The sequence below is a fragment of the Phoca vitulina genome, unplaced genomic scaffold (assembly GCF_004348235.1).
Source record: "Phoca vitulina isolate PV1807 unplaced genomic scaffold, GSC_HSeal_1.0 scaffold47, whole genome shotgun sequence".
NCBI classification, from domain to species: Eukaryota; Metazoa; Chordata; class Mammalia; order Carnivora; family Phocidae; genus Phoca; species Phoca vitulina.
In genome coordinates, this window is record NW_022589750.1 from 364425 (window position 1) to 389393 (window position 24969).

General features: G+C 61.0%; 2 protein-coding genes across 2 annotated transcripts in view; both read left to right on the forward strand.

Moving 5' to 3' along the window:
* Window positions 1-13368, forward strand: part of SPNS3 (sphingolipid transporter 3 (putative)) — a 34507-nt gene extending 21139 nt beyond the window's left edge. Inside the window, exons 9-12 of the mRNA XM_032431668.1 lie at window positions 6415-6480; window positions 11432-11530; window positions 11614-11785; window positions 12616-13368. Coding sequence (XP_032287559.1) covers window positions 6415-6480; window positions 11432-11530; window positions 11614-11785; window positions 12616-12689 — 411 coding nt within the window. The 3' untranslated portion in view covers window positions 12690-13368. The remainder of the gene's footprint in view (window positions 1-6414; window positions 6481-11431; window positions 11531-11613; window positions 11786-12615) is intronic.
* A 6961-nt stretch (window positions 13369-20329) lies between these two features.
* SPNS2 (sphingolipid transporter 2) overlaps window positions 20330-24969 on the forward strand; it is a 30277-nt gene continuing 25637 nt past the window's right edge. The window contains exons 1-2 of the mRNA XM_032431768.1: window positions 20330-20675; window positions 21874-21892. Coding sequence (XP_032287659.1) covers window positions 20345-20675; window positions 21874-21892 — 350 coding nt within the window. The 5' untranslated portion in view covers window positions 20330-20344. The remainder of the gene's footprint in view (window positions 20676-21873; window positions 21893-24969) is intronic.

The window sequence follows — 24969 nt, forward strand, 5'->3', positions numbered from 1 at the left end:
TCTCTCTCTGTCAAATAAATAAATACAATCTTTAAAAAAAAAAAAAAGAATTCGATTTTCGACATGTATAATTTGAGATGCCTCTTCGGGCATTAGCTGGAGACGTCAAGGTTTGAGTCTGAAGCTCGGGAGAGCGGTCTTGGCGGTCAGGTGAAGCCGCGAGGCTGAGCGGGGTTGCCAGGAGCGCGTGCGCAGAGGGGAGGACCACGGCTGGAGGGAGCGCTCCATGCCAGGGCGTGGGTGCCTCCCGCTCTACTGCGCCCCCCTCCGTTCTACCGCGAGGTCTGGAGGGGGCAGACGGTTCAGCTCCCCACACTGTATCACATGCGTATCTTCCTTTGCGGGAAACTTAAAACACAAACGCCACAGCGGAAAGCGCAAGGAGGAAAATAACAGTTATCCACATTCCTATCCCCAGAATTGACTGCTCTCAGCATCTGGGCCTGTTTGTTTCTGCTTTTGTTTTTTAATTAGGTGACCATCATTCCATATGTGTCTCTGTAGATGGACACCAATTTGTGTTTCCATAAATATTTTTGTTAAAATGAGGTCATATAGTAGTGCAATTTTAAAACCAGATTTATTGAGATGTAATTCATGGCCCATACCATTCGCCCCTTCAAAGCGAACAGTTCATTGGCTCTTAGTATATTCAGAGCTGTGCAATCATCACATCAATTTTGGAACATTTTTATCACCCCTAAAGGAAGTTTCACATCTGTTAATCAGTCCCTCCCCGTTTCCCCAAGCCACCCCTACCCCAGCCCTGGGTAACCACTAATCCACTTTCTGTCCTATAGATTTGTTCATTCTGGATATTTCCCATAAATTGAATCATACATTTAGTTAATTTATATGAATTACCTGAAGAAATTGAAGCAAAGTAAAAGGGATTATTTAAGTTCAAATTAATTTTTTTTTGAAGATTTTATTTATTTATTTGACAGAGAGAGACACAGCGAGAGAGAGAACACAAGCATGGGGAGTGGGAGAGGGAGAAGCAGGCTTCCTGCTGAGCAGGGAGCCCGATGCGGGGCTCAATCCCAGGACCCTGGGATCATGACCTGAGCCGAAGGCAGACGCCCAACCACTGAGCCACCCAGGCGCCCCTTAAGTTCAAATTAATTTTAAGATTTTGGACTTAGTGGCGAATCCTGACCTGGAAAGAGAGCACCTGCCTTCTCTCTGTCTCCCATCTTATCTCCACAGGCTCCCGGTTCATGTTACGTGATTATTTTCACTTTTGCTGGATTACAACCCCCACAGTCCAAGCATGACACTCACAGATGTTTGGGGGAGTCCCAGGTTGAATGGGTTCAGCACCCGCCAACCTCCGTTCCTGGTCTTCATTTGGGTTCAGCTCCTACCTGGGTGGATTCTGGGGTGAAGCAGTTTGTATCTAGAGAGACTGCTCCTTCGGTCCGTTTGTCTGTGAGGCTGTCTTCTCTTGGACTCTTCCCTTGAACGACATCTAACTGGGTCTGATACTCTTGGATCACAGTTTCATTCCCTGTTGCTCTGCATTTCTTCTGTTGTCTTTTAGCATCAAATATTGCTGTGGAGGATAAAGTTAGCCTAATGGCTTTTTTTTTTTTTAAGATTTTATTTATTTGAGAGAGAGAGAGAGTGAGCGTGAGCATGACTGGAGGAAGGGGCAGAGGGAGAGAATATCCAAGCAGACTCCCACTGAGCATGGAGCCCCACGCGGGGCTTGATCCCATGACCCTGAGATCATGACGGGAACTGAAATCGAGAGTCAGCCACTTAACCAACTGAGCCACCCAGGCGCCCCTAGTTAGCCTAATGTTTAAAAAAATCCTTAATGTTGACTCATTTTCCCCAGCTGGATACCTGAAGATTTCATTATTTATTCTTTTTTTTTTTTTTTTAAGATTTTATTTATTTTATTTGACAGAGAGAGAGACAGCAAGAGAGGGAATACAAGCAGGGGGAGTGGGGGAGGGAGAAGCAGGCTTCCTGCGGAGCAGGGAGCCCGATGCGGGGCTCGATCCCAGGACCCTGGGATCATGACCTGAGCCGAAGGCAGACGCTTAACGACTGAGCCACCCAGGCGCCCCCATTATTTATTCTTGAAATTCAATGGCTCAGCCAGCATATTAGTTATCTCGTGTTATGTAACAAATCACCCCCAAACTTAGCAGTTTAAGACAAAACACACATGCTGTCTCACAGCCTCTGGGGGTCAGGTGCCGGGCTGGACCCGGCTGGGCCCTCCACTTCACGATCTCTCCCAGGCTGGGGTGGGTGCTGGCCCAGGGTCTGCAGTGTCATCCGAAGGCCTGACGGGGCGGGATCCACGACCATGCTCACGGGTGGTTGTTGGCAGTTTTCAGACCCTTGTGCATCGTTGGTTGAGGGCCTCGGTTCCTGGCCACAGGTGCTTGCTGCGTGGGCCTCTGTCTCCCGGCAGCTCACACCTTCCAACGTGCTGGCTGGGAAGGGGCTAGCTGGGTCTATTGATAAGGGAGTCCCGGTCTTCTCTGCCCTTCTCGTTCCTCTCTGTCCTCTGTGCCGAGCCTGGGCATGAGCGGCTCTGCTCCGATGCTGAACTTGCTTCAACACTGCGGAGAGGCTCTCCCAGCCTTCCCTGGGGCCATTCCCCCCTCACTGGGGCTGCGCGTTGGGGCTCCGGTCAGGCAGTGGGGAGTCTTTGTTAGAGCCCTGGGCCCTGCCATCCTCTGGGGGGTAAGTAAAGGCTCTGGTGCACACAGGGTCCTCCTACTTACCTTCCCGGGGAGCCCCTCTGGCCTCGAGTGAAATCCGTAATGGGTCATTGCTCATCTTCTCCACTTTTCCCCATTTCTCCCCAGCAGCCTCCCCACTGGTTCCCAGTTAGGGGTGGGAACAAAGGACCACTACTCAGTTCACTTTCTTCCAACTGTGGTGGCTCTGGGGAGACTGAGAAGTTCTGTACTCCAGAATTATGTAATGTTTGTCTCATTAGGTTTTGTTCTTTTCTTTGGTGAAAAACATATTTTTTCTGACTTACTGTTTTTTGCTTTTGGGGGGAAGGGAAGCCTGCGATGCAGTCCAACCCTCTGTCTTTACACGGGAGTTGCACCAGATGATGTGTAAGGCCCCTTCCAGCCCAAACGAGACCCTAACTCTGAGTCTCTGCCCGCCCAGGAGAGCCAGCTCTCACCAAGGCCTTTCCCTCAGGGAGGGGACGCTGCCCTCCTCAGCCCCGAGGACTCCTGAGCAAGGATCAGGGATGGGAGTATCTGCCCGGCCAGCCACCCCCGGGGGACTCAGAGGAGGCGGGCAGGGTCAGCAAGGATTCTCTGGCCCCTGGGGCGGCCCAGACAGCTGGGCTGGGCAGGTGCCCCAGCTCTGGGGGACTGTCCTACAACTTGGTCCTTGGGGGACTTCTCTTTCACTTGCATCTTGAACTGGAGTAGCCAGCCTGGCCAGGGGCTGCCTGGGAGGGACCAAGAGGGACCACCCGCCCTTGCTCTGAGGGCTGTAGCTCCCTGCCAGGATCTAGCAGGTGTCTCTTCTTGGACAGGCAGCAACACCCACCCAGAGAGGCTGCAGTCTGCTGAGTTTTCCAGGAGGACGGCAGAACTCAGCCTCCTCGCTGCCTCGCTCCCCACCTGCCTGCCTCCCAGGTTGCCGGGGCCACTGCCAGACCCCGGGAACTGAGCGGTGCCCTCGCGCCCTGACGCCAGTCCCTGCAATTACCGGTTGGCAGGCCCAGGGGCAAAGTGTGCCAGCCGGCCTGGTAGCTTGCTGGCAGCCAGCGTGTGCCTGGGGCCTGTCCTGAGCGGCTTAGCCACACGGGGCACGGAGTCGATCCGAGGGAGGCCTAGGATCCAATCCTCGCGGTTCTGAGCTCAGTTACTGCCGCCTGGAAGACTGGCCCCTCCCCGCCACAGGGGTCTGCCTCCCCCCAAGCCCCCCTGTGTGTGCACCCGGAGAGTTGTGTGCAAGGTGTGCACACGTCCACGAGGCCGCCAGAACACGCGCGTACCCACGCATTCACCCCGGCAGGCCCGTACCATCGCCACATGTGGAGGTGCTTTGGAAGTCATCCCTGTTGGCTCACATGCATATACGCGTGGTGTGAGTTGTGTGTGTCCGCGTGCGTGTGCACACGCGTGAGGAGTCTGTGCACACTTGTGTGGCTGCAGTGTGTGTGAGCACATGTGCATGAGTCATGGGAGGCACGTAGAGTATGAGCGCATGTGTCTCTGGCCGGGGTGACTAAGGCCGGGGACATTCACCCTCACTGCCCCAGCTCGAGGGGGAAATCCTCTTGGGTCTGAAAGGAAAAGGCCAGGGGCTGAGGGGCTCCCCATTTCTCAGGCTCCAGGCAGCGTTCCCAGGCCCTCTCACCCGGGGAACGAAATCAGGGTGCAGGGAAGCATGCAAGGCGCTAAGGGGACGAGCCGCTAAGGGGACAAGGGCAGAGTCAGACCTCCCGCTCGGAAGTCCCCTCGGGGGCTGGTGTTGGGAGGCATGGCGGGGCCTGGGAACCTGGTGAGGAGGAGAGGGGAGGCCTGGACCAGGCCAGCAGCGGCGGCCGGAGGAGGGGGCGGAGCTGAGCGACGTTAGGGTGGGAATGGACCACAAGCACGTAGGAGCCCCCACCCCCATGTCCAGCCCCAGTGGCCAGGTGTAGCGGGCTTTCCCAGACAGCTTGCTGGGGGCAGCCTGTCCTGGGGTCTGTCCTGGCTGCCGCGGCTGTCCTGGCCGGCAGGAGGAGAGACAGGGCTTGGGGACCGGCTGGTGGGAGGCGCCTGTGGCCCTCTGGGCAGAGGGCGTCCAGGAGGAGCCCGGGGCTGTGAACAGCCAGCTACGTCCCTCGAGGGGACTCGGCTCCAAACCAGGGCCCTTTCAGTTGGGTGTTCGCTGGAGTCCGTGTTGGCCACGGGAGCCCCCGAGCTCCGAGACCCAGTTGGCATGCGGCCGGCGGGGGCCATAGCAGCACAGGCCGCGGGTGGCCCACCCCTTTGTGGGAGAGCCCTCCTGGCGCCTCGGGAGCCTCTGTAATTACAGGGCCAGGAGGTGGCCGCTCCCAGCCCGGCCTTCACCCCGCGAAGCCGCGTGTGGAGGATTGGTGACCGGGTGGTTTCCAGGTGTGTCTCAGGAAACCTGGCATCCCTGGCAGCCTGTGGCTGTGGCCTCCGCCTGCGGGCTCTATTCTGGGGTCGGGATCCACCCCGCTCCAGCTGGAGGAAGGAAAAGGTGTATTTCAGTACGTCCTGTGGGTGTGGGGGAGCCGGGGAGAGACCAGCTCCTTGGCCCAGGGTGCGGGGTGTGAGGAGCGACGGACGGCTGTCCAGGGGCGGGGAGGGCGGGGAGGGCGGCCCGGCTTTCTTGTGGCCCCAGGAGGCCGGGGTGGCAGACCCTTTCGGGCTGGAATGCGGGTCTGCGGCCACCTGAGACCTGCCCCAGCAACTCCCCGATTCCCACCCCATGGGTGCCCAGCCCCGGGCCGCAGAGTTCCCCAGTCTGGGCAGAGGGCGGGGGACTGGTCGCACGGAGGGAGCTCACGCCCCTGCCCCCCAGCACAGGGGGCCCATATCCCAGCTGTCTGCCTCCTGGGGGCTCTTCGGCCGGGTCCTGCCCTTCCCTCTGGGCTCTGCTTAGCGCCACCTCCACCCGAGGCCTCCCCATCCTGGGCTTCCCTCTGACTCCCCTCTGCCGGCCTCATCTTGCATAGGGCCAGCAGCAGGGGTGAGGGTGTGCGGGCCTGGGAGGTGGGTGTCATGACCCTCGCCGGCGGGGGTGGCCAAGAGGGTGGACGTGCTGGTGCCTGGGAGGAGCAGGCTCCTTCCCTTCCTCTGCCCTGGGTGTTTGCAGGCCTTTGGGAACCAGAGCCCGGGCTGACCCGGGCACAGCCCCGTGACTCCAGGAATGACTAATTCCACTCCAGCAATAAGCTCTTGGAGGCTCTGAGAAATGACTTTTTTCCCCCTTCTTGCTGCTTCATTAAGCTCTTCCTGAGTGAGTGGAATGAGGATTGTCCTAATCCCCTGGCATGAGGCAGGGGGCTCAGGGACTGGGCGAGACAGGTCCACGGTGGCCCCTAGTCTCTGGCAGACACGGGGCAGGGCAGGGCCAGGCACACAAGGTTATGCCAGCCCCGCAGGTGCCAGGATGGCGGGGAGGCGCGCTGGACAGGCCTGGAAGTCCTGACTGCTCTCCTACTGGGCCCCAGGAGGGACCTCAAGGCCTGGGCCTGGGGGCCTGGGGGCCTGGCCCTCTCCTCTGGGTCATGGACACCAGCCTGCCCAGACTGGAATGTCCACCCACCCTCCAGGCTGCTGGAACTGAAGAAACAGTTCAGGCCTCGCCTACCCCAGCGAATCAAATCCCATCGGCCCCTTTCTCCCTGCAGGCAGGAAGAGAATGCAGGGAGGGGTCAGTGACTGGGGTCCTTGTCCACAGGTGTTCCTGGCCCTCGGGGAGCTGCTTCTGTCCTGCAACTGGGCGGTGGTCGCTGACATCCTGCTGGTAGGTGTGGGGGGGCTGGTCCTGGGGCCTCTTGAGCGGAGGGAGCTGGAGTCTGTCTGCTCGGGGCTGGGAGGGGCTTCTGAGACCATGGGGTAGGGGAGCAAGGTCATCCCGATACTCTCAAACATATCCTCGGACCATCACCTCCATTTTGCAGATGAGCAGATGGAGGCTCAGAGAGGGCAGGTGCCCGGACCAAGGTCACACAGCATGCAAAGGCACCGAGCCAGAACAGGAGCCCAGGCCCCGTCTCAAGCACCCCCTCTTCCTTGACTACACTTCTCAGCAAGCAGGCTCTTTGGCCTAGGCTCTGGGTGTGTGGATGGGGATGTGGGACTTCAGGGTTATAGCCACTGAGCCAGGTGGGTCCAGGCTGCCCGGCAAGGGGCCAGCTCGGGCTATAACGAGGCCTGGTGCCGGCCCAGCCACGTGACTGTGGTATGTCTAGAGTCCGGCGTGGCCCATCTGAGCCTCACGCTCTCCGTCCAGCCTCCCTGCCTCCCTCTAGGAGATGTCAGGGGAGGACTTTGGACACTAGTGAGCTGTGCCCTTGTGGGTAACACAGGACCTGGGACCCGGAGACCCCCACGGGCCTCCTCCGGCCTCCTGGAAGGCTGGCATAGCCCAGCCCTGTGCACAGGAGAGCCAGGGAGGCTGGCAATGGGCTGACAGCGTCCTGAGGTGACAGGTACCAGGGCTTGGCCCACACCTGGACTTCAGCCCTGCTTCTGCCACTTCCTAGCTGCGTGTGACCTGGGCAAGTCACTCTGTGGCTCTGGGCCTCAGTTTCCCCGTGGGAACAACGGGGTGAGATACTTGTGGGTTACTGTGGGCGTGAAATGACAAGGGTGCCGGCCGGAGCTCCTCACAGGGCTCTCGCCCTTCTCGCCTCCTGGCTCCCAAAGGATGCCTGCGCCCTCAAAGCTGAGTTTGAAAGGGCCATCGAGGCCTACTTGAATACTGCCGTTGACGGGATGCTCACTCTCTGCCTAGACTTCTGCCCCGCACCCCATGGCCCAGGCTCAGTGGGTATAGACAGTGCTGCCCTTTGACGCCCCGGGGGCGTATCAGCTGCAGGGCTCCTCCCTCCAGCCCGAGGACCACTCAGCCACAGATCCGATGAATGGCCCTGGGCCTCAGTTTCCTAGTCTATAAAAAGGAGCGATCATAACTGGCCTGGCAGGGTGAGCCAGGAGAGCCCTCAGTAGACGGGAACGTGCCAGCAAACGTCTCCCCTGGGGTTGCCCACTGTTAGGCACGGGGAGCTTAACCACCCCGACCCGGCATCTCGGACGTCCAGCTGGAGCTGAAACCCGCCCCCGCATCTTCCTCCAGCCCCCATGACGCTGCCCCCTTTCCACACGGCAGCCCCACAGATGTGCGAGGACGCGGCCGTGTCCCCCCAGCGTCTGTGTTTGCAAGAATGATTAACCTGGCAGGACCTCTGTAGAGCTGTCGCGGGGGGACAGGGCAGCCAGCCGCGGTCTGACCCATGCGGCCCGGCTGGGGAGCTGTCTGGAGCTGCCCAGGGGGTTGTGCTAGCGGTGGCCCAGCCGACCAGGCCTTCCCTGGGGTCCTCCCCTGGCTTGGAGGCAGCGAGTCTCTCCATCCCAGGAAGGCTTTCTGCACCCCCTTCCTCCCTCCGGAAGCCCCTCAGTGAAAGATTGCCTTTAGACCCTTTGGTGGTGGGAGCTGGACCAATCCTTGTGGTCCTTGGAGCTCAGTCGTCCCACAGAGAAAGTGGGGAGGCTCCAGGAGGGAGTGGTCTTGGGCCAAATGCAGGTGGGGGGCAGGCTGTGGGGGATGGGGTGCGTGCCGCGGAGGGGCAGGCGTGGGAGGTGACAGCGGCTCGGAGGGCAAGCAGCTGTGTGGACAGAGGGCGGGTGGTAGCGGGAGCCTCGGAGGGTCGCTGGAAGCTGGTGTTGGTTTCCAGCAGTGAGGCACCCCAGGGACAGGCAGGCAGGACCGCAGAGAGGGGTCTACGGGGGTGGGATCCAGCCAGGACGCGTGTGGGGGCACCGGAGTGCAGGAGGCCCCAGCTCCTGAGGCCCGGGAGGGCCCGGGAGCCAGGAGGCCCTGCACTGGGCATATTCCCAAGGGGTCGGTGGCGGCTGCACGCCCCACATCAGGCTGCGAGGGACACTGTTCTCTCTGGTCCTCTGATCCACAAGGAGAACCCAGACTCTCTCTGGGGAAGAGACTGCAAAAGCTGCCTGGTCCAGGGGCTCTCGCACCTCAGTGAGCGTAGGAACCAGGTTTGGGGAGCTTGTTACAAACTCTGCTTCCTCAGAGTCTGCCTCAGTGGGTCTCTGCGGGCGTCCAACGGTGTGCCTTCCTCGTGAACTTCCCACGTGGTCCTGATATGGACGCTCCTCAGAGCACCCCCGGAGAACACTGGTCTAGCGCAGCCGGCTCCCCAGTCCGCGAACCGCCTGCAGGCTCTGTCCTTGATCCCATGCCCCTCTGACGGGAGGCTCACTCCCTGAACCCCAAGAAGCCCCTGCCTCCCGAAGGCTCAGTGAGGAAAAGGGTCTGGCTCCCTCACAGCCAAGGCCCTCTAGACCCACCTCCAGCACCCCCTCCCAGCCCTCCGGAGGCAGACCCCTTGGAGGGTCCTGCTCCCAGGGAGGCTGGGATCGTGTCCCCCCAGGCTGAGCTCCCTGCGCCCCCTGACTGATGCCGTCTCCAGCTGTCTCGCAAGCCCCCTGTGTGTCTGGGCCCCATGAGGGCGGCCTGGAGCCAACCTTCCCACTGCTAGCATCAGGGACGAGAGCAGAAGTGGAACTCACCTGCTCTCCCAGGTCAGGTCTGTCCTCCTGCACAGAGCTCCCCTGGCCCCCCTGAGGGCATCACCCTCCTGTTCTTCCCGGGCCCTAGTAGTCTCAGTGCTTCCCTGCTCTGCCCACCCGTCGGTCCCACCCTCCCCAGTGCAGCGGGGTGTGAGGGCTGAGTGGGGAGTGCAGGAGGCAGGCTGCCAGGGAGCCCGTACCTGGTGGTCGCCGCTCTGATGTTCTGCGGGCCCTTGGTTGGCGCGGGTTATGTCCCTTCCTAAAAAGGGAACAGCTCTTCTGAGAAAGGAGAGTCAGAAACAGAGGTGCTTTGTCTCAGAATAGAGTGGGCCTGCGGTTTTAGGAACCCAAAGCCTCTAACTTCTAAAATTACCAGCTTTGGCCCCCCCGGGCTGCATGAAGCCAACGCAACGGAAGAGGTTGGGGACCCACAGCTCCAGCCCCTGGCAGCAGAACCTGGTCTGGGCCCAGCACTTCCTGGGGGCGCGGAAGGGACCTGACTCTGAGGGTCTAAGCAGCCGGCATGGACTTCTGCGCCCACCCTCCAGAACCAGCGGTGCATAATCACGTAATTATGGGGCAAGAAGGAGGCACGCGGGGCCGGTGCAAAGCCAAGCTCAGCTCCTTCTCTGGCCTGTTGGCAGGTCCCAGTGAGGGGGGCAGGTCCAGCTTCTCTCGCCGCCTGGACAGAGTGGCTCAGTGTCTGACCTGGGGCCCCCGCTGCACAGTCTCACCGGCCTGTCTTGTGACCCCCAGGTGCTGGGCTCCTGCCTCCACACCTCTGCTCACTCTGCTCCCCCCCGGAACGCCTGTCCCTCTCTCTCTGCCAGTCGTCCGCGTGCAGGGCGGGGGCGAGCTTGTCCTTCTGTCTTCCAAGCATTCTACAGCAGACAAACAGCATCTCAGGATAGGCTCCTCCTCGCTTGTAACACATCCTGGAGGAGCAGGCCCGGGGTCAAATCCCAGTCCTGCTATTTCCTGCGGGGTGACCCTGGAGAGGGGACCCACTCTCCCTGGGGAGAGTTCCCTCATCTGTGACCCGGGGATAATAATCATGCCTCCCTCTTGGGGTGCTTGAGTGGATAAAGAAAATGTATATATGAGATCTATAAAATGCATACGGGAAGCATTTAATACATGCCAGTTGTTAATCTCTGCTGGGCTCAGGTTATGGACACCTAGGTCTTGGGGATGAGCCCCCCCTTTGGGACTGTGAGGCCGCTGCTTGAACCCCTCCCTTGTGGCAAGCCTGGCACCTGGCTGGTTCTACTGGACTTGTCTGCTGGGCGGACTTCAGGCTAGTCCTCTCTGGGCCTGGCGCCCCGTTGTGCCCCAGGGAGCTCGAGAGAAGTCCGACAGGGGCCTTGCTGCCCAGACGGTGTGTGTGGGGGGAGGACAATGGAGGGACCTTCCAGTGTGGGGGGTGCACGTTCAGGTGGGGTGCACACGGGCTGTAGGGCAGGCACCCGAACTCTGGGAGGGTCAGTCCTGAAGGACAAATAGGGATGCTCTGGCTGGACCGGAGCGGGGCAGGCTGGCCAGGCAGAAGGGTCTGGAAGTGTTCTGCCTCCTGGGGTCACAGGGCATTATTTCGGTCTGCTGTCTGCATGAAGAGTGATAATGAACATATCCCCCCAGTAGGTCCTGTAATTATCCCCATTGGGGGACGCGGACGCTGAGGTCACACAGCTAGTGAGTGGGGGGTCTGGGATTGGAACCCAGACACTCCGACTCCAGAACTCATACCCTCTTCCAGGGCTCATGGGGGTCTCTCCAGGAAAGCTGCCTTTGGTCTCTGCCCAGTGGGGCTTGAACTTCCTGAGAGAAGGGCCGAGCCCTCTGTGCCCCGCGTCTGGGCATCCGTGCCCATGCCGGCCTGCACTCCCGCCTCCGTCCCTGCAGTCACAGCCCTGCCTGGTCCCTGCCCGGTCCCAGAGCAAGCCCTCGAGAGGGGGGCCCTCATCCGGGGCCGTGGCACCCCCACCCCTTGGAGGGGCCTGACGTTCCAGTGGTGGGGTGTCGCTGACCCCCTTCCATCCCACTGGCTTGGCCAGCCTGCCCCAACTCCGGGCGGTCCCAGCGGGGAGCAGGAGGTGGGAAGGAGGGGCGCCCGCGCTCTGCCCTTGCTTGGGGAGCTCCCCTGATACTCCTGTGTTTTGCAGTCTGTGGTGGTGCCCCGGTGCCGAGGGACAGCAGGGGCGCTTCAGATCACGATGGGCCACATCCTGGGGGACGCCGGCAGCCCTTACCTCACTGGCCTTGTAAGGGTGGCTCCCGGTGGGGGCGGGGGGCAGCCACTGCAGGCTGGCCGGGCGGGCCTGGCAGACGCAGCCTCTCTCTGCAGATCTCCAGCACCCTGAGGGCCGGGCGCCCCGACTCCTACCTGCAGTCCTTCCTCAGCCTTCAGCAGAGCTTCCTGTGCTGCACCTTCGTCATCGCCCTGGGTGGCGGTTGCTTCCTGCTAACCGCGCTGCAGCTGGAGAGGGACCAGGCCGGGGCCCAGCAGCCGGGCACAGGTACCCCCAGCCCTCCCACCTCGGCCAGGCTCGGGGCTGAGCCTCACAGGAGCAGGGAGCACGGGCCACCCCCGGAGCCTGCTGATTTGTTAATTTGTTCATTCATTCAAAAGTGGTCATTACTATGTGCCAGATGCAGGGGAGTGAACACCTGGGATGCTCTAGGAGATAGAGACAGACAAGAAACAGGAAGAGCAAAAGATAGAGTACGTTCAAGGTGATCAGTGCTACGGAGAGGTGTAAAGTAGGCCGGGGGGACGGGAAAACATGGGGGCAGCCTGCAGCTGCTGAAAGGCTTGTCCTAGAGGTCCTCACTGCACAGGGGACATTGGAGCAGAGGTTTGGAGGAGGTGAGGCAGTGAGCCATGCGGCTATCTGGGGGAAGGGGCTCCCGGCACACAGGCAGCCAGTGCAAAGGCCCTGAGGTGAGAACGTGGCTGACGTGGCTGGAGCGGGAGCGAGGGGGGCGGTGGTAGGGATGAGGCCGGAGCAGGCACTTGGGGGCCTTGTAGGGACTGTGGCCTCAACTTTGAGACTGTGTCGTTTCCTGCAGATGGGCCCCAACGTGTTTTATTTACAGTGCGAAAACTGTATAGTGTGGTTGCTGTGTGCAGAACAGACTGGGGGGTCAGCGTGGAGGCAGGGGGCCACCGGAGGCTCCGCATCACCAGGGGAAGCGGTGGGGCTGGGACCTTGGGGTGGCCTTGAAGGTAAGGAGAACGGGTCGCATCTGGAGCTCATTCTGACAGCAGATGTGAGGGGTTTCCCAGCCCGGTCCCAAGGCACCTTCTGCCTCCTTTGGGGCTGGCTGAGCATCTTTCCTCCCGCAGGGACCCCTGGCAGCGAGGACACAGAGAGCCGAGCCCTGCTCTCCGGCACGGGTGCCGCCGCTGAGGACCCCTGAGGCCCCTGCGCCCCAGCGAGGAGGTCCCTCTCGCCTGCTGCACCCCTCCCGCCAGCCCCGGCAGCCTCAGCGCCTCTGTCCCCGTTTGGCCTTGGCTCCGGGACCCCGGCCGAGCTGCACCTGCCACTGCTTCACTCCCAGCTGGAGAGCTGGGAGTGCCTGAGGCCGGGCTGGGGACTGAGCTGTCCGCACTCTCTGCTGGGGGTGGGGGCCGGAGAGGAAGAGGAGGGCAGGGCTGCAGGGCTGCTCCCCACCCTGGACCCCTCACTCTGCAGGGCAGGAGGGCACAGGACACCCCTTTGCCAGGGTCACCCTCTGAACAAAAGGGGGGCATCCAATAGCCTTGAGGGAGGTTTCACTCTGCTGCCCATGTGGCTTCAAGCTCCTGGAGGAGGAAGGGCGTCAGATCCCCCACAGACTCAGCTGCCCTGGGACCACGCGGGGGAGGGGGCTCACAGCCCGGTCCCTGCCCACTGCTCATGCTCCGACCCGGCACAGCGCCTGGGGCGGGCTGGCTCTGCGGGCCTCGCGCTTGCCACTGGGTTCAGCGCAGCTGGGCGCGGCAGGAGACCAACAGCTTCCAGGCGGGCAGCAGTGGGGAGGCGTGTTCTTTCTGCCCCGTGAGCACCAGCTTCTCTCCCCCTGCCCTGGTGCCTGGCCAGCAGGGGCCTGCCTCCCAGCAGCAGACTCACGCTCACCTCCTGACCCTGCCTCCCTGCCCCTACTGCTGGACAGACAAGCTCCGGGAGCTGGGCCCCCCAGCTCAGCTCCCCCATCCTCAGCCCTTCCTCAGGAGTGGCCACTGCTAGGCTGACCAGCCCCTCCACCCACAATCTGACCCTTGGAGCGCATAAAACAGGCTGCCCCTGAACTTATAAGGAAAAACCTGCACCGGTTACGGTGTTTGCAGGGGATCCCACATCTCCAAGCAGTTTTTTCCTGGCCTCCACTCATTTCTGACCCTGTGTACCGGGAGATAAGTTTAGAGTCCCCGCCCAGGGTAAGGGTTCAGTCCTACAAGACTGCTCACCCCAGCCCTGCCCACTGGATGGGCCAAGCACAGGTCCACATTGTCAGCTGTGCTTCTAACTGACCAGCTGTGAATCAGAGGCTCCCGTGCCCCCTCCTCAGGTTCTGTTAATCTGCTAGAGCGGCTCGCAGAGCTCAGGAAACTCATTTACTCATTAGATCACCGGTTTATAATAAAGGGCACAACTCAGGGACAGCAGGTGGGAGGGAGGCCCAGGGCGAGGTGTGGGGCAGGGGCAGGGCCGCCGTGCCCCCTCCAGGAGCCCCATCCACCAGCACCCCCGCGCGCTCACCCTATTCTTTTTGGCTTTCGTGGACGCTTCTTTACTTAGACACCATTGATTAAACCATTGGCTTTTGGTGATCGATTCGGCCTCCAGCCAGTCAGTCATCCGTCCACATTGGTCAGTGGGGGGACTGGGAGTTCTCCTGGCCTCCAGCCTCCCCTTAGGTGGGGTCCAAATGCCACCTCATTAACAAACAAAAGGCACCTTTAGGTCTCTCAGCATTTAGGAAATTCCAAGGGTTTTAGGAGTTCTGTGCCGGAAACAGGATGAAGACCAAACTTATAAGTCCCACGATCACACTTGCTTTCTCCTGAGAAGGAGACACCCAGTCTGTGGGGGGGCCAGGATGCCATGGACCCGCTCGGCAGCACCGGCTATGTGAGCTGGTTCATTTCCTGTAGCTCAGACTCCCGGCTGTGTTTTAAGAGGGGTGTTGAATGTGGCTTTTCCAGCCCCCATTGTATGACTCTCACAGGCTGGGTCCAGGCCCACGGAAGCCCCGCTTCAGGATCCGAACTTTCCTCCCTGCGCCCCTGGAAAAGATCCCTGAGAGGCTCAGTTCCCAGAAAATGGGCGAGGGCTTCCCAAGAGTCAAAAGAGCCACCCCACCTCCCCCACCCCAGAGTCCAGAGGCTGGGAGGAAGATCGGAAACCTCATCCATACGACTGCCAGAAACAGGCGGTGGGCAGAGACGCTGACTCTGACCCTGCCCTTGGACCTCACAGTCCAACCCAGGGCAGGGTAACACCAGGCCAGGCGTGGCACACCTGTGGGCAGAGGAAAGCGTTCCGTCCCCCAGGAGCCTCTGCGCAGGTGGGGGGCAAACAGCAGGAGAAGGTGTGGGGGAAGGGCACTCCCCCTGGAGAGGGTGGGCCCCGCAGACGTGCAGGGGGAGGGCCAGAAGGCTTCTGTGATCTTGCAGCCTTGTGTGTGCTTTGGGGGCAGGAGAGACTGGCTGGGACCTGGGGCTTGAATCCTGAACCCAGGGTTCTTCTCAGTGTATCCCGGTGTTTGGGTCGCTGGGCTGGGCAGGGTGGGGCTTGCTAGGACTGAGCTGGACAGAATGCCCAGCTCGGAGGTTATAGGGTGTTCTCATCTAAAGTTTGGGGTCAGGGTTGGGGCCTGGGCTGGCGGACTCCGGGAGTGAGACCAGGGCCTACTCTGCTGGTGGTCCTGGCCCAGCTGTGCTCACACTCCCACCACTCCTGTCTCACGGGGCTGTCACTCAGGCCTCGCTGCTCTGGGGCACAGGTATGGGTCCCTGAGAGCCCAGCCGCTCAGGCCGGAGCTGAGGAGTGGTCAATTGATCACACCTGTCTGGCCTAAAGGACAATTCTGAGCAATCCCAGAGGCCCCGAGACTCTTGATAGCCTCGTTCGTGGGGAATGCACGGCTCAGCAGGCCCAGGCCCTTAAGCCTGACCCACCCCTCAGCGTGTTCACTGCTCGTCCCAGACAACACGTGCATTCTAGCATTCTAGCTCCCGGCTGTCATCGGGACACGCAGGTGTGTCTGTCAGAGTGCTCATCTCTGTGTCCGCGTGCGAGGGTGTGAGGGTGTGGTGGTAGGTCTGCTCTTCCTCCACCCTGACCTCAGGCTTGGAGGGTGGGGCACGGGCCTTGAGGTGGTCACCCCAGCCCTGGCTTATTCCCCTGCAACACCAGACACTGTTCAGTCCGTCTCATTCCCTGCAGTGCACGTCATTCCTCCATGTCTGAGTGGGAATGTGAAGTGTCGGTTGAATGCGGCCTCTCGAGACAGAGCCGGCAGGAGGCCGCTGGCGCCAAGCTTTACCCACACAGGAAGGTACGGGACTGCGCGCCCGTGTGATTCTGCTGGTTAGGGTTGGAGGGCTGTGTGCAGAAGACACCGAGTGGCCATCTTGGGCAAGAGAGGGATTTGTTGGAAGCACATTAGGAGCTCACAGAATTGATGGGAACAATGCAGATTTGGGAGCAGGGCTCCTGGGCCGTCTTACTGGGGACCTTCCCCAAAGTGCCAGACGATTTTCCCTATTTTCCTGCCCCCTACTTCAGATTTAAAGCCCGGGGCAAGAGAGTCCAGTTGGACCCTGTGGCCATTCCTTGATGTTTAGCTCCGTTAAGCCCAGGACACCAGGGTGCTGCTGGGAAGGGGGTTGGACTCTGAATATCAAAACAGAACAGCAATGAAAGGAAAACAAACACACACGAAGATGGTGTCCATTATAATGATCTTGGGCAGGCCACGGGCCCTCTCTCAGACGCAGCCTCTCGGCAGGACCGCGAAGAAGCTGGGCTCAGGATCCTTCAAGGGATTCTTTGTTTCTGATAGTCTGAGTCCATGATCAAAGGAGACTGAAGCTTCTATCATTTAGAAAGCATTAAAAATGTTCAAATGACAGAACAGGGACTTCTGTGTTTGTGGGGACTCAGAGCCATCTGTTCTGAGCAGGAGAGAGAGACAGGGACAGAGCATTCTGAGCAGGACTCGCGAGGCAGGCCCAGGCTGGGGGGTGGAGGGCCCCGGACAAGTCCCCTGCTTGGCAACAGTAGGAGCAGAGAGGGGCTGCCGCCTCCCCAGGGCTGGGTGCTGACCTGTGGAAAAGGTAATAGGAGGGTGGAGGCAAGGGGCACATGGAAGCTAATGGAGGGTGGAGTCAGTCAGGGAGAAAATGCCTTTTCCAGAGGGGCTAGGAGAGGAATCTGGCTGGTTTCTGAGTCACTCAGAGCAACAGATACATGATGCAAATCAACACACACTTCCTGTGCACCTGCTAAATGTCATTTACTCATTCAATCAACAAACATTCTCTGGGCACCTCCTTTGCACTGGGCTGTGGAGATGAATCAGACAGTATGGGCCCCTGAGGCTCACAGTTGGGGGTGGGGTGGGGGGGTGGACTTATGTACAAACATAATCAACACAATGAGTTTGGTGTGAGGGAAGCATACACAGGTTACTCAAGTATCCCAGAGGAGGAAATGACAATTTTCCAGGTGGGTCAAGGAGGGCTTCCTGGAGGAAGTCATGGTCTGTGCTGGGTTTTTGAGGGAAAGTGGGAGCAGTGAGCTGGGTAGACCCCCTAGGCAGAGCATGACTAAGGGCAGGGGGAGGGGGGGGTTCCCAGGTGATGCTCTCCATGGTCCTGAACCGCATTGTGTTGCGGGGAGAGCAGGGACTATGCACACGCACCCCCAATTCCTGTCACCCCTCTAGGTTCCGGAAAGTATAATATCAATGAGTTCAGGGAGCTCTATTTTCAGTGCGGTGGAGTGTAAGTTTGAGAGCTGGGCAGTGGGACCTGAGGCTGGAGATTGGCACGGGTCGTGAAGGGTTCCGATGGGTCTTGGAGGTGGTGTTAAGAAACTTAGATGTTTTTATCCCATGGGCAGTGCGGAGCCATGGAAAGGTTGTGTGCAAGGTGGTGATGGGGTCATGTGTGTGCTCTAGAAAGTTATTGGCAAGAAATATGGAAAAGACTGCAGGGGGATGTTGGGGCAGGTGGTGTTGAGTTTTAAAAACGTAAGACATAGAGAGGTTTGAGCTGAGTCAGTGGGCAACGGCACACTGGGATTTTAAAGAGAAAAAGTGGACAGGCCCCAGATGTGGTTGTTGAGGGAGAAGGAGTCCCCAGTGACCCCAGGTGTCCTGTTCAGTGACAATGAGGATGACGGTGCTATTTGGCAAGAGATAAATGATACCAGGGTGGAACAGGCTTAAGGGAAGGATGATGAGTTCAGTTGTGATTGTGCTGAGTTTAGGGAGCTGTGGGAGATCTGGAGGGGGTGGTGTGGAGATGAGGCCACATCTAGAGATGAAGGTTGGGGTGTCCAGGGCACATGGATGATGGCTGAGAGCCTGCCGAGGGCGAGTGTGCCCCACGAGAAGGGAAGAGACAGGCCTGAGCCCTGGGGGATGGGCAGAGGGGACTGAGCTCCCCGTTATCAGCCTCAGGGAAGCTGGTGTTTCTGAGAGTGCTCTGCAAAGCTCTAGACACCGTACAGGATGTTCTGTGGGTCATGTCCCCAGGGGGACACAGCAGCCTATATCTCCTCCCGGGAGACTCACAGTGCACGCCCTCAGGTTAAAGGCTCTGAGACGTCCAGTCCCTCAGTCCGGAAACCTGTTGTGGTCTACGCATCACAAACAAACATGGAAGACCTTTAGCCATCCCTGAGATCAGCCTCACCTTCTGGGGCTGCTGAGGAGCTGTGTCTTGGCGGAGCTCAGAGCAGCATCAGGGGCAGGCACACCTGGGTTTAGTGTGAGTCCCACTGTTTACCAGGCGTGCGACCTTGGGCACATTCCTTCTCTTCCCTGGGCTCAGTTTCTTCACCGGGGAGATGGGGAGAAGGGCCCTACAAGTCCTATGGCTGGTGGTCCATTGATACTGCTAGAGGCTCTCAGGAGACCACCGTGACTTGCCCAGGGCCACACAGTCAGAAAGGGCTCTTGTCCTCCCTGTCGTCCTGCCCTCGGTGGCCCAGTATCCATCCAGAGACTTGCTCTAGAGAGTGCCTTTGAGTTAAAATCCCAGAAACCCCCGCACAGCAAGAAGAGCTGCTCAGAGGCGCCCCAAATTTGAAATGCTCAAAACTCTTCCAGAAAGGGAGTGCTCCCCTTTCTGGCCAAGAGCTAAAGCTACCTCCCTGGGCAGGGCTATGGCTGAAAGGAGGAGGAATCTTGGTGAGTGGGAAGGGGACCTTGGGGTTGGGAGCCGTGGTTGTGTCTCCTTCACAGCTGGATGCAGCCCCGCAGCTGGGCACTGTCCTCTAGCTGGTACCACCCCACAGTTAGGAGGGGCATTGCCGGGGCCCAGCCCCAGCCCCATGGAGCTCGTAGGTCGTGCTGACCTGTTGAGCACCTGTCGTCCCAGGGCGCCCCGCAGAATTTCCCTTACCCGGCTTCAAGCTGGGAAGGGGCAGCCGGGAACTTTCAGAACAGTCTGTTTCGTGGCCCTCCCGTGACAGTCATCCATCCCCAACACACCAAAGCATATTTTTAGTCACTTTGCAGAATTTAAAATACACCTCAAAGGCGCCAAGAAACACCAGCCTGGGGATTAACTCTGCTCTCAGCAGGAAGAGGGTGCCTCGTGCTACGCCACCCACGGCTATGCCGTGACTCACTGTGGCCAGCACTGTCGTGGGATGCACCTGCCTGTGGACTCGGGGTCCAGAACAGCCCGCAGTGGGAACTGAGCTCCCAACCCAGGAGGGTGGTATCAGAGCCCCGGGTCAGCACGGACTCTGCCACCAGCTAGCCGCACGTCCATGATGGGGTCTTTTCTGGGCCCTGGGACCCGTCTGTGAAACATGGGGTGCTTCTGGGTGTCCAAGCTCTGTGCAGTGTTAACACTCTCTCCTCAGCACCTTGTGTGGGACTTTAATTTCAGTCAAAGCCTCAAACAGATGAAGGGGGTGGGTTTGGGGGTGGGACACAGAACTACAGCTCCTCTGAGATGGGTTGTGGCCCCGAACACAGAAGTCACTCGGCCACTCTCCACGGGAGACAGGACTCGCCCTCCTCCACAGCGGGTGGTGACCACTCAGACTTCCAGACTGAATCCTGTCCTCCTCTCTACCCCCGGAGACACACACAGACCTAGAGAGGGCTACGGGCCTGCCCAGGGTCTTCCTTTCGGGGCTGTGTCCCTTCCCCGGCGCACAGCTGGAAGTCCGAAGCTTGGGGAGGCCCCACGGGAGCCTGGCTCTCCCTGCCAGGGCTGCGTCTCGGTGCGGCACGGGTAGGCTCTCGGCGCGCACCCAGGCATGGGACCAGGGAGAGGTCAGGGGCTGGAGCTGGGCTTCCCTGGGGCGGTGGGCAACATAGCCGTCTGCGCCCGGCCGAGGCCTGGGGCCTGGGCCAAACCCCCACCGGTCGCTCCTCTGGGCTCTCCCCAGGCCGATTCGATCAGGGCGGGTGAGTAGCTCTGCGGCAGGCGCCCCGCCCACGCGCCCGAGACCCTCTCGCCTCTGCCCGGGACGCCGCACGCGCGCCCGGAGCTCCTCCGCGCGGGGCAGTGGGGGAGCCCGGGCTCCGGCGCCCGCGGCCGCGCGGCCCACTGCGCCCCCGTCGGCGGCCCCGGGCAGCACGTGCGGGGCGGGGCCGCGGCCGAGCCGCGCGCCGATTGGGCGCCGCCCGGTGGGCGGGGCCGGCCGCAGCTGTCAGAGCCCAGGCAGCGGCCGCGGCGGCGCATCGCTGAACGTGGGCCGCGCGCAGCCGGGCCGGAGCGCAGGAGCCGACGGGCCGGCCGGGATGGTGCAGCGGCGGCTCCGCGGCGCACGCACGCCCTGAGGGGGCCCGCGCTGGGCGCCGCGCCCCCCGCGCCCCCCGCCGCCCCGGCCCCGGCCGGCATGATGTGCCTGGAATGCGCCTCGGCGGCGGCGGGCGGCGCGGAGGAGGAGGAGGCGGACGCGGAGCGGCGGCGCCGGCGCCGGGGGGCGCAGCGAGGGGCTGGAGGGGGCGGCTGCTGCGGGGCGCGGGGAGTGGGCGCCGCTGGAGTCGCGGCCGCCGACGATGAGGTGCAGACGCTGTCGGGCAGCGTGCGGCGGGCTCCGTCCGGACCCCCCGGCGCCCCCGGCACCCCCAGCTGCGCGGCCGCTGCCAAGGGCCCCGGCGCTCAGCAGCCCAAACCAGCCAGCTTGGGCCGCGGACGGGGGGCAGCTGCCGCCATCCTCAGTTTGGGCCCGGCGCCAACTACCCGGAAAGGGACCCCGGGGGGGGGGGGGGGGGGCCCCCCCCCGCCCCGGAAACCGGGCCCCCCCCCCCCGCCTGGAAGTACCCCGGGAAGCCTTTGGTCCCAGGGCCCCTGTATTCAAGCCTTACGTGGGGTTTCTAAGGGCCCTGTGCTCAGGCACAACTGGGCAAGTGAAGCCCGGTGGATCACGGGTCCAACCCGGGGACCGCCCCCCTGCCCCCCTGAACCCCGCCCCGCCGGGCCAGGGGCTAAAAGGAGTCCCCATCCCTGGAGTAGCCCGCGCGTCCTCGCCAGCCCTTGACGTCCCCTCCGTTGTCCTCTTCTCCGAGAGTCTCCTCTGCGTCTCTCTGTGTTCTCGCTTCCGCGCCCCCTCCCGCCCCAGCCTCAGGTTCTCCGACCTCTCTTCCCCTTCCCCCAGCCCGGGCGGTCTGTCGGGGCCGTAGCGGGTCAGTTCCTTCCTTCCTCCGCCGCCTCCACTCCCCGCGTGCGTGCGGCGAGTGCGCGCGCCCCTTGCGGGTGTGCACCAGGGGAGACCGGGTGTGTGCGCGCGGGCGGCGCGGGTCTGTGTGTGAGCGCGTGGTTGACAAAGGCTCGGGGCTGCGGGGAGCAGAGGGAGGGGCGGGGCGGGTCCGCGGCGCCTGGGGACCCAGGATGCGGTCTGCAGCTGGCCCTGGCTACAGGCCTGAAGACGCCTCCCCTTGCTCTATGGCGCTTGGGGTCTGGGGTAGGGGGCAGGCCACTGGGCCTGGAGAGGGGGCCGCCTCGTCCCGTGGGAGCATCTCTGGGAACCAGCCTTGGGGATGGGGTGGGGGTCGATAGCCCTGCTAGTTTCTAGTCCCAGATTTGCCCATCGTGTGCTTGGTGTGTGACCTTGGGCCAGTCTCAGCTGGTGTTTGTGAGGTGGTTGATCCCTGGGCCCCTGGGGGATGGACAGGGTTCTGGGGTTCCGGCGGCTCACTCCCCCTCCCCCAGTTCTCAGGGGTCTGCGAGTAGGGCCCTTCCGTGGACTGAGCTGCCTCTAGGTGAGAATGGTGTAACCTTGAGAGAAAAGTACTCTGGCCAGGCTGGTATGGGGGTTCCCTGTGGGAGGCGAGCAGCAATACACATGGGACCCTGGCCCAGAACCTGCCTAAACACAGTTTAGCAAAATCTGGAACAACCAAAAAAAAAAAAAAAAGATAGCAGGAGGAATTTTGGACAGACTGTAAAGAGAACTTTGTAGGTTGGGGGAGAGGAGAGGAGAGCCCTGGCGTAAACCATGTGCCCCTGCGTCCCCTTCCCTTCTCCTGGCCTCAGTCTCCTCTGTTGAACAGGGTTTTGTGTCACGTAGGAGGGAAGAACTCTGATGGGAGATCCTCCTCCCCCTCTCCCGCTCTCAAACCCCCTTGGCCCTCTGTTCTCTCCCGTTCCGGGGAGTTGGAAGCGGCAATCAGTGGTGCCAGCTTCTGAGCCATGCCCAGGAGGCTCTTTCTTTGGTCTGCTGAGCAGGAATACTCAGGACATGTTGCCCGAGACCTGGGAGCTTAGGTGTCACCGTAAAGTGGGGAGAATTCTGAGAAGGTGGGGGGCTTCTGAATACAGAGAGGAGACCGAGGCCCCCGTGCAGCCCATGTCCGAGATGGCCTGGGGAGTGCAGATAAGGCAGGCATTAGGCCCACCAGGAAGGCTCGGCCTGGGAAGAGATGCCCCACCTTTCAGGGGACACGGCATGGTGCTGCTTCTGGCTCTGCCACACTTTACAACTTGTTTTTTTCCGGCCGCAGACCACCCCTCCCTGGTATTCTCAGGGTCACTGACTTTGCCAGGGACTGAGGGGAGGGGGTGGGATCAGGGAGGTGTGGAGCTTATCTGCCCCCAGCCCTCCTTGGGTCCCAGAGTCAGCATGGGAGCACAAGATAGGAAATTCCGAGTGAATGGGTAAGGGGGGATGGAGAGTGGCAGCTAAGAGGGGCGTGGGGCCGTGGGGAGGAAGGCCCGGAAAACCCTGTGCAAACAGCATCCCTCCCTGTCCCCGGCCAGGGCTCAGGCACCGCCCCTCCCCCAACACCCAACGACAACAACGTACACAGATTTCCTCTCCGGATAAGCCTGGCTCCCTCTCCCTCTCTTTATGGCAGTCTCCCCCACGCCCCAGCCCCCAAGTTCAGTTTTTAGGAAGATTTACTGTCTCTGTGACAACTACTATGGTTTGATGTGTTTGGAGGGGGAGGGCAGGGGAGTGGTCATCCTAGGCCTGAGTCCACCTGTTGCTGGCTGGCCGAGCTGGGACACAGGAGGGGATGCAGACCCTGAATTGCTCCGTCATCTTTGACATTCGGCCCGCCTGGCCCCTGAGAACCTCACCCATGCGGCCCCGCCTTCCTCATCAAAGAACAGAAGGTGTTCCGTTCTCTTCCTTTTAAATCTGTCCTGTGCTTTCTAGCTCTATGGTATAGACCAGCTCTGTCCAGAAGGGGTATCGTGCAAGCCACATATGTAATCTAAATACTTCTAGGAGCCACGTTAGAAAAGTAAAAAGAAATAAGTGAAATGAATTAATGTATTTTATTCAACCTGATCTAAATATTTCATCGTGTCATCAATATAAAAGCTCTTCATGGGACCTCTTGCTCTTTTTCTCACACTGACTTTTGGAACCTGGTGCATGACCTATGGGTACAGCCACGTCAGGCGGGACTGGCCACAGCGCCCGGGGCCACTGCAGCGGGCAGCTTGAACCTCATCTTCGAGGCCAGAGTTCGAGGCAGGCTCTCAGCTTCCCAGCTGGTGACCTTGGGGGTGTCCCCTGAGCCTTCTGGGTTACCACTTCCTCCTCTCCACCTTCTGGGCTGGTGGACCACACAAGGATATTTTTAAGCACCTGGGCCAAGCAGACCCCCAGGAGAGCCGCACCATGTCAGCTGCCTTCCCCTCCGTGTGTCTGCACCTGCCGGGCCGGCCCCTGCGCCCTGCCCGTGTTTGTGTGGCTCAGGCCCTTCCAGGTCTCTCTGAGAACCCCTCCCTTGGCCACCAGGCCGGTCTCCATCCTGGGAAACTGCAGGAGCTTCTGCCTCTGCCCTAGCATTCCCAGCTAATTATGGCCTCGCCTCCTCCCCATGAGAACCCCCTGAGGGCAGCGGGCCTCAGAAGCAGGTGAGGAGGGCCAGCCCTGGCTCTGATCCGGGCTTGGCTCTGGTGCTTCTTCTGGGGTTGCTTCAGTTGGGTAAAATTGAAGTAGCCCAGAAGCCACCTCTAGACGCTTCCGTCCATCTGCTTCTGTGGACAGAGGAGGACAGGCACCTATTCAAGCTCACGCAGCAAGAGGAGCGGGACCAGGACCCCTGCCCCGGGGCAGTGTTCTCTTGGTGGAGGTGGGGATGCATGCCCCCTGCTCCGGCCGGGGCAAGAGCCCTCTGAGCACGTGCCCTTGGGCTCGATGGGACAGGCAGTTGGAGGTCCCCTTGGGCACATGGCCCTTGCTCTCGTGGCCACTACGGGCCTGGCAGCCCCCTGCTCCCCACTCTGAGCCCAGTCATGGCTGCCAGCTCAGGAGAAAGAGGGAGCCCGTCAGGCGAGGGTCTCGGGGCCTCTCTCCCCAGCTCTGCTTCCTGGTGCCAGGGCTGCCTCTGGGCTCCCACTCTTCCATCTGTAAAATGGAAGCAGAGCCAAGGACGTGGGAGGCATCACTCCGCTCCCGGAGCCAGGCCCAGCCCGAGGAGCTGACACGGGCCTTGTTCGTCGTCGGAGGGGGGCTGTCGGGAGCTGAGACCCTGCCCCAACTTCCCTGAGACCCAGGTTTCTTTTCCTCTGATCCAGCCTCTGGCAGACCGGGCGCTTGAACTTGGGCAGGGTAGGGGCTGGTGAGGAGAGGCAGAGCCCTGCCCTGGGGGAGCCCTTTCCTGCCAGAGAAGCCGAGACTGGTCTCCATGGCAACCGCTCACTAGCACAAACCCAGGAGAGCTGAGCGCGGGGACCCAGCCGGGCACGCAGGCCTGGCAGGACACCTGAGCGGGGTGCAGGAGGGGGCTGCCGGCCTGAGGCTCCTGGCTCTCTGTCTGGAGCTGACAGATGGGGAAACAGAGGCCCAGGGCCTTGTGCAGGGTCACCTGGCTGGGTGGAAGCCAAGTCAGGCTCCCAGCTCCGTGGCTATCTTCGTGGATAGAGATGGTCCACGGCACCGTTGCCCTGCCCCTCAGGTGGCCTTGTCCCCTTGGGTGGCCCTGCCCTGGCCACTGCCACGTCAGTGCTAAGCTGTGCCGGGCGGGGTGTCCCAGGGCCACATTCCAGAGGGCCTGTCTGGCA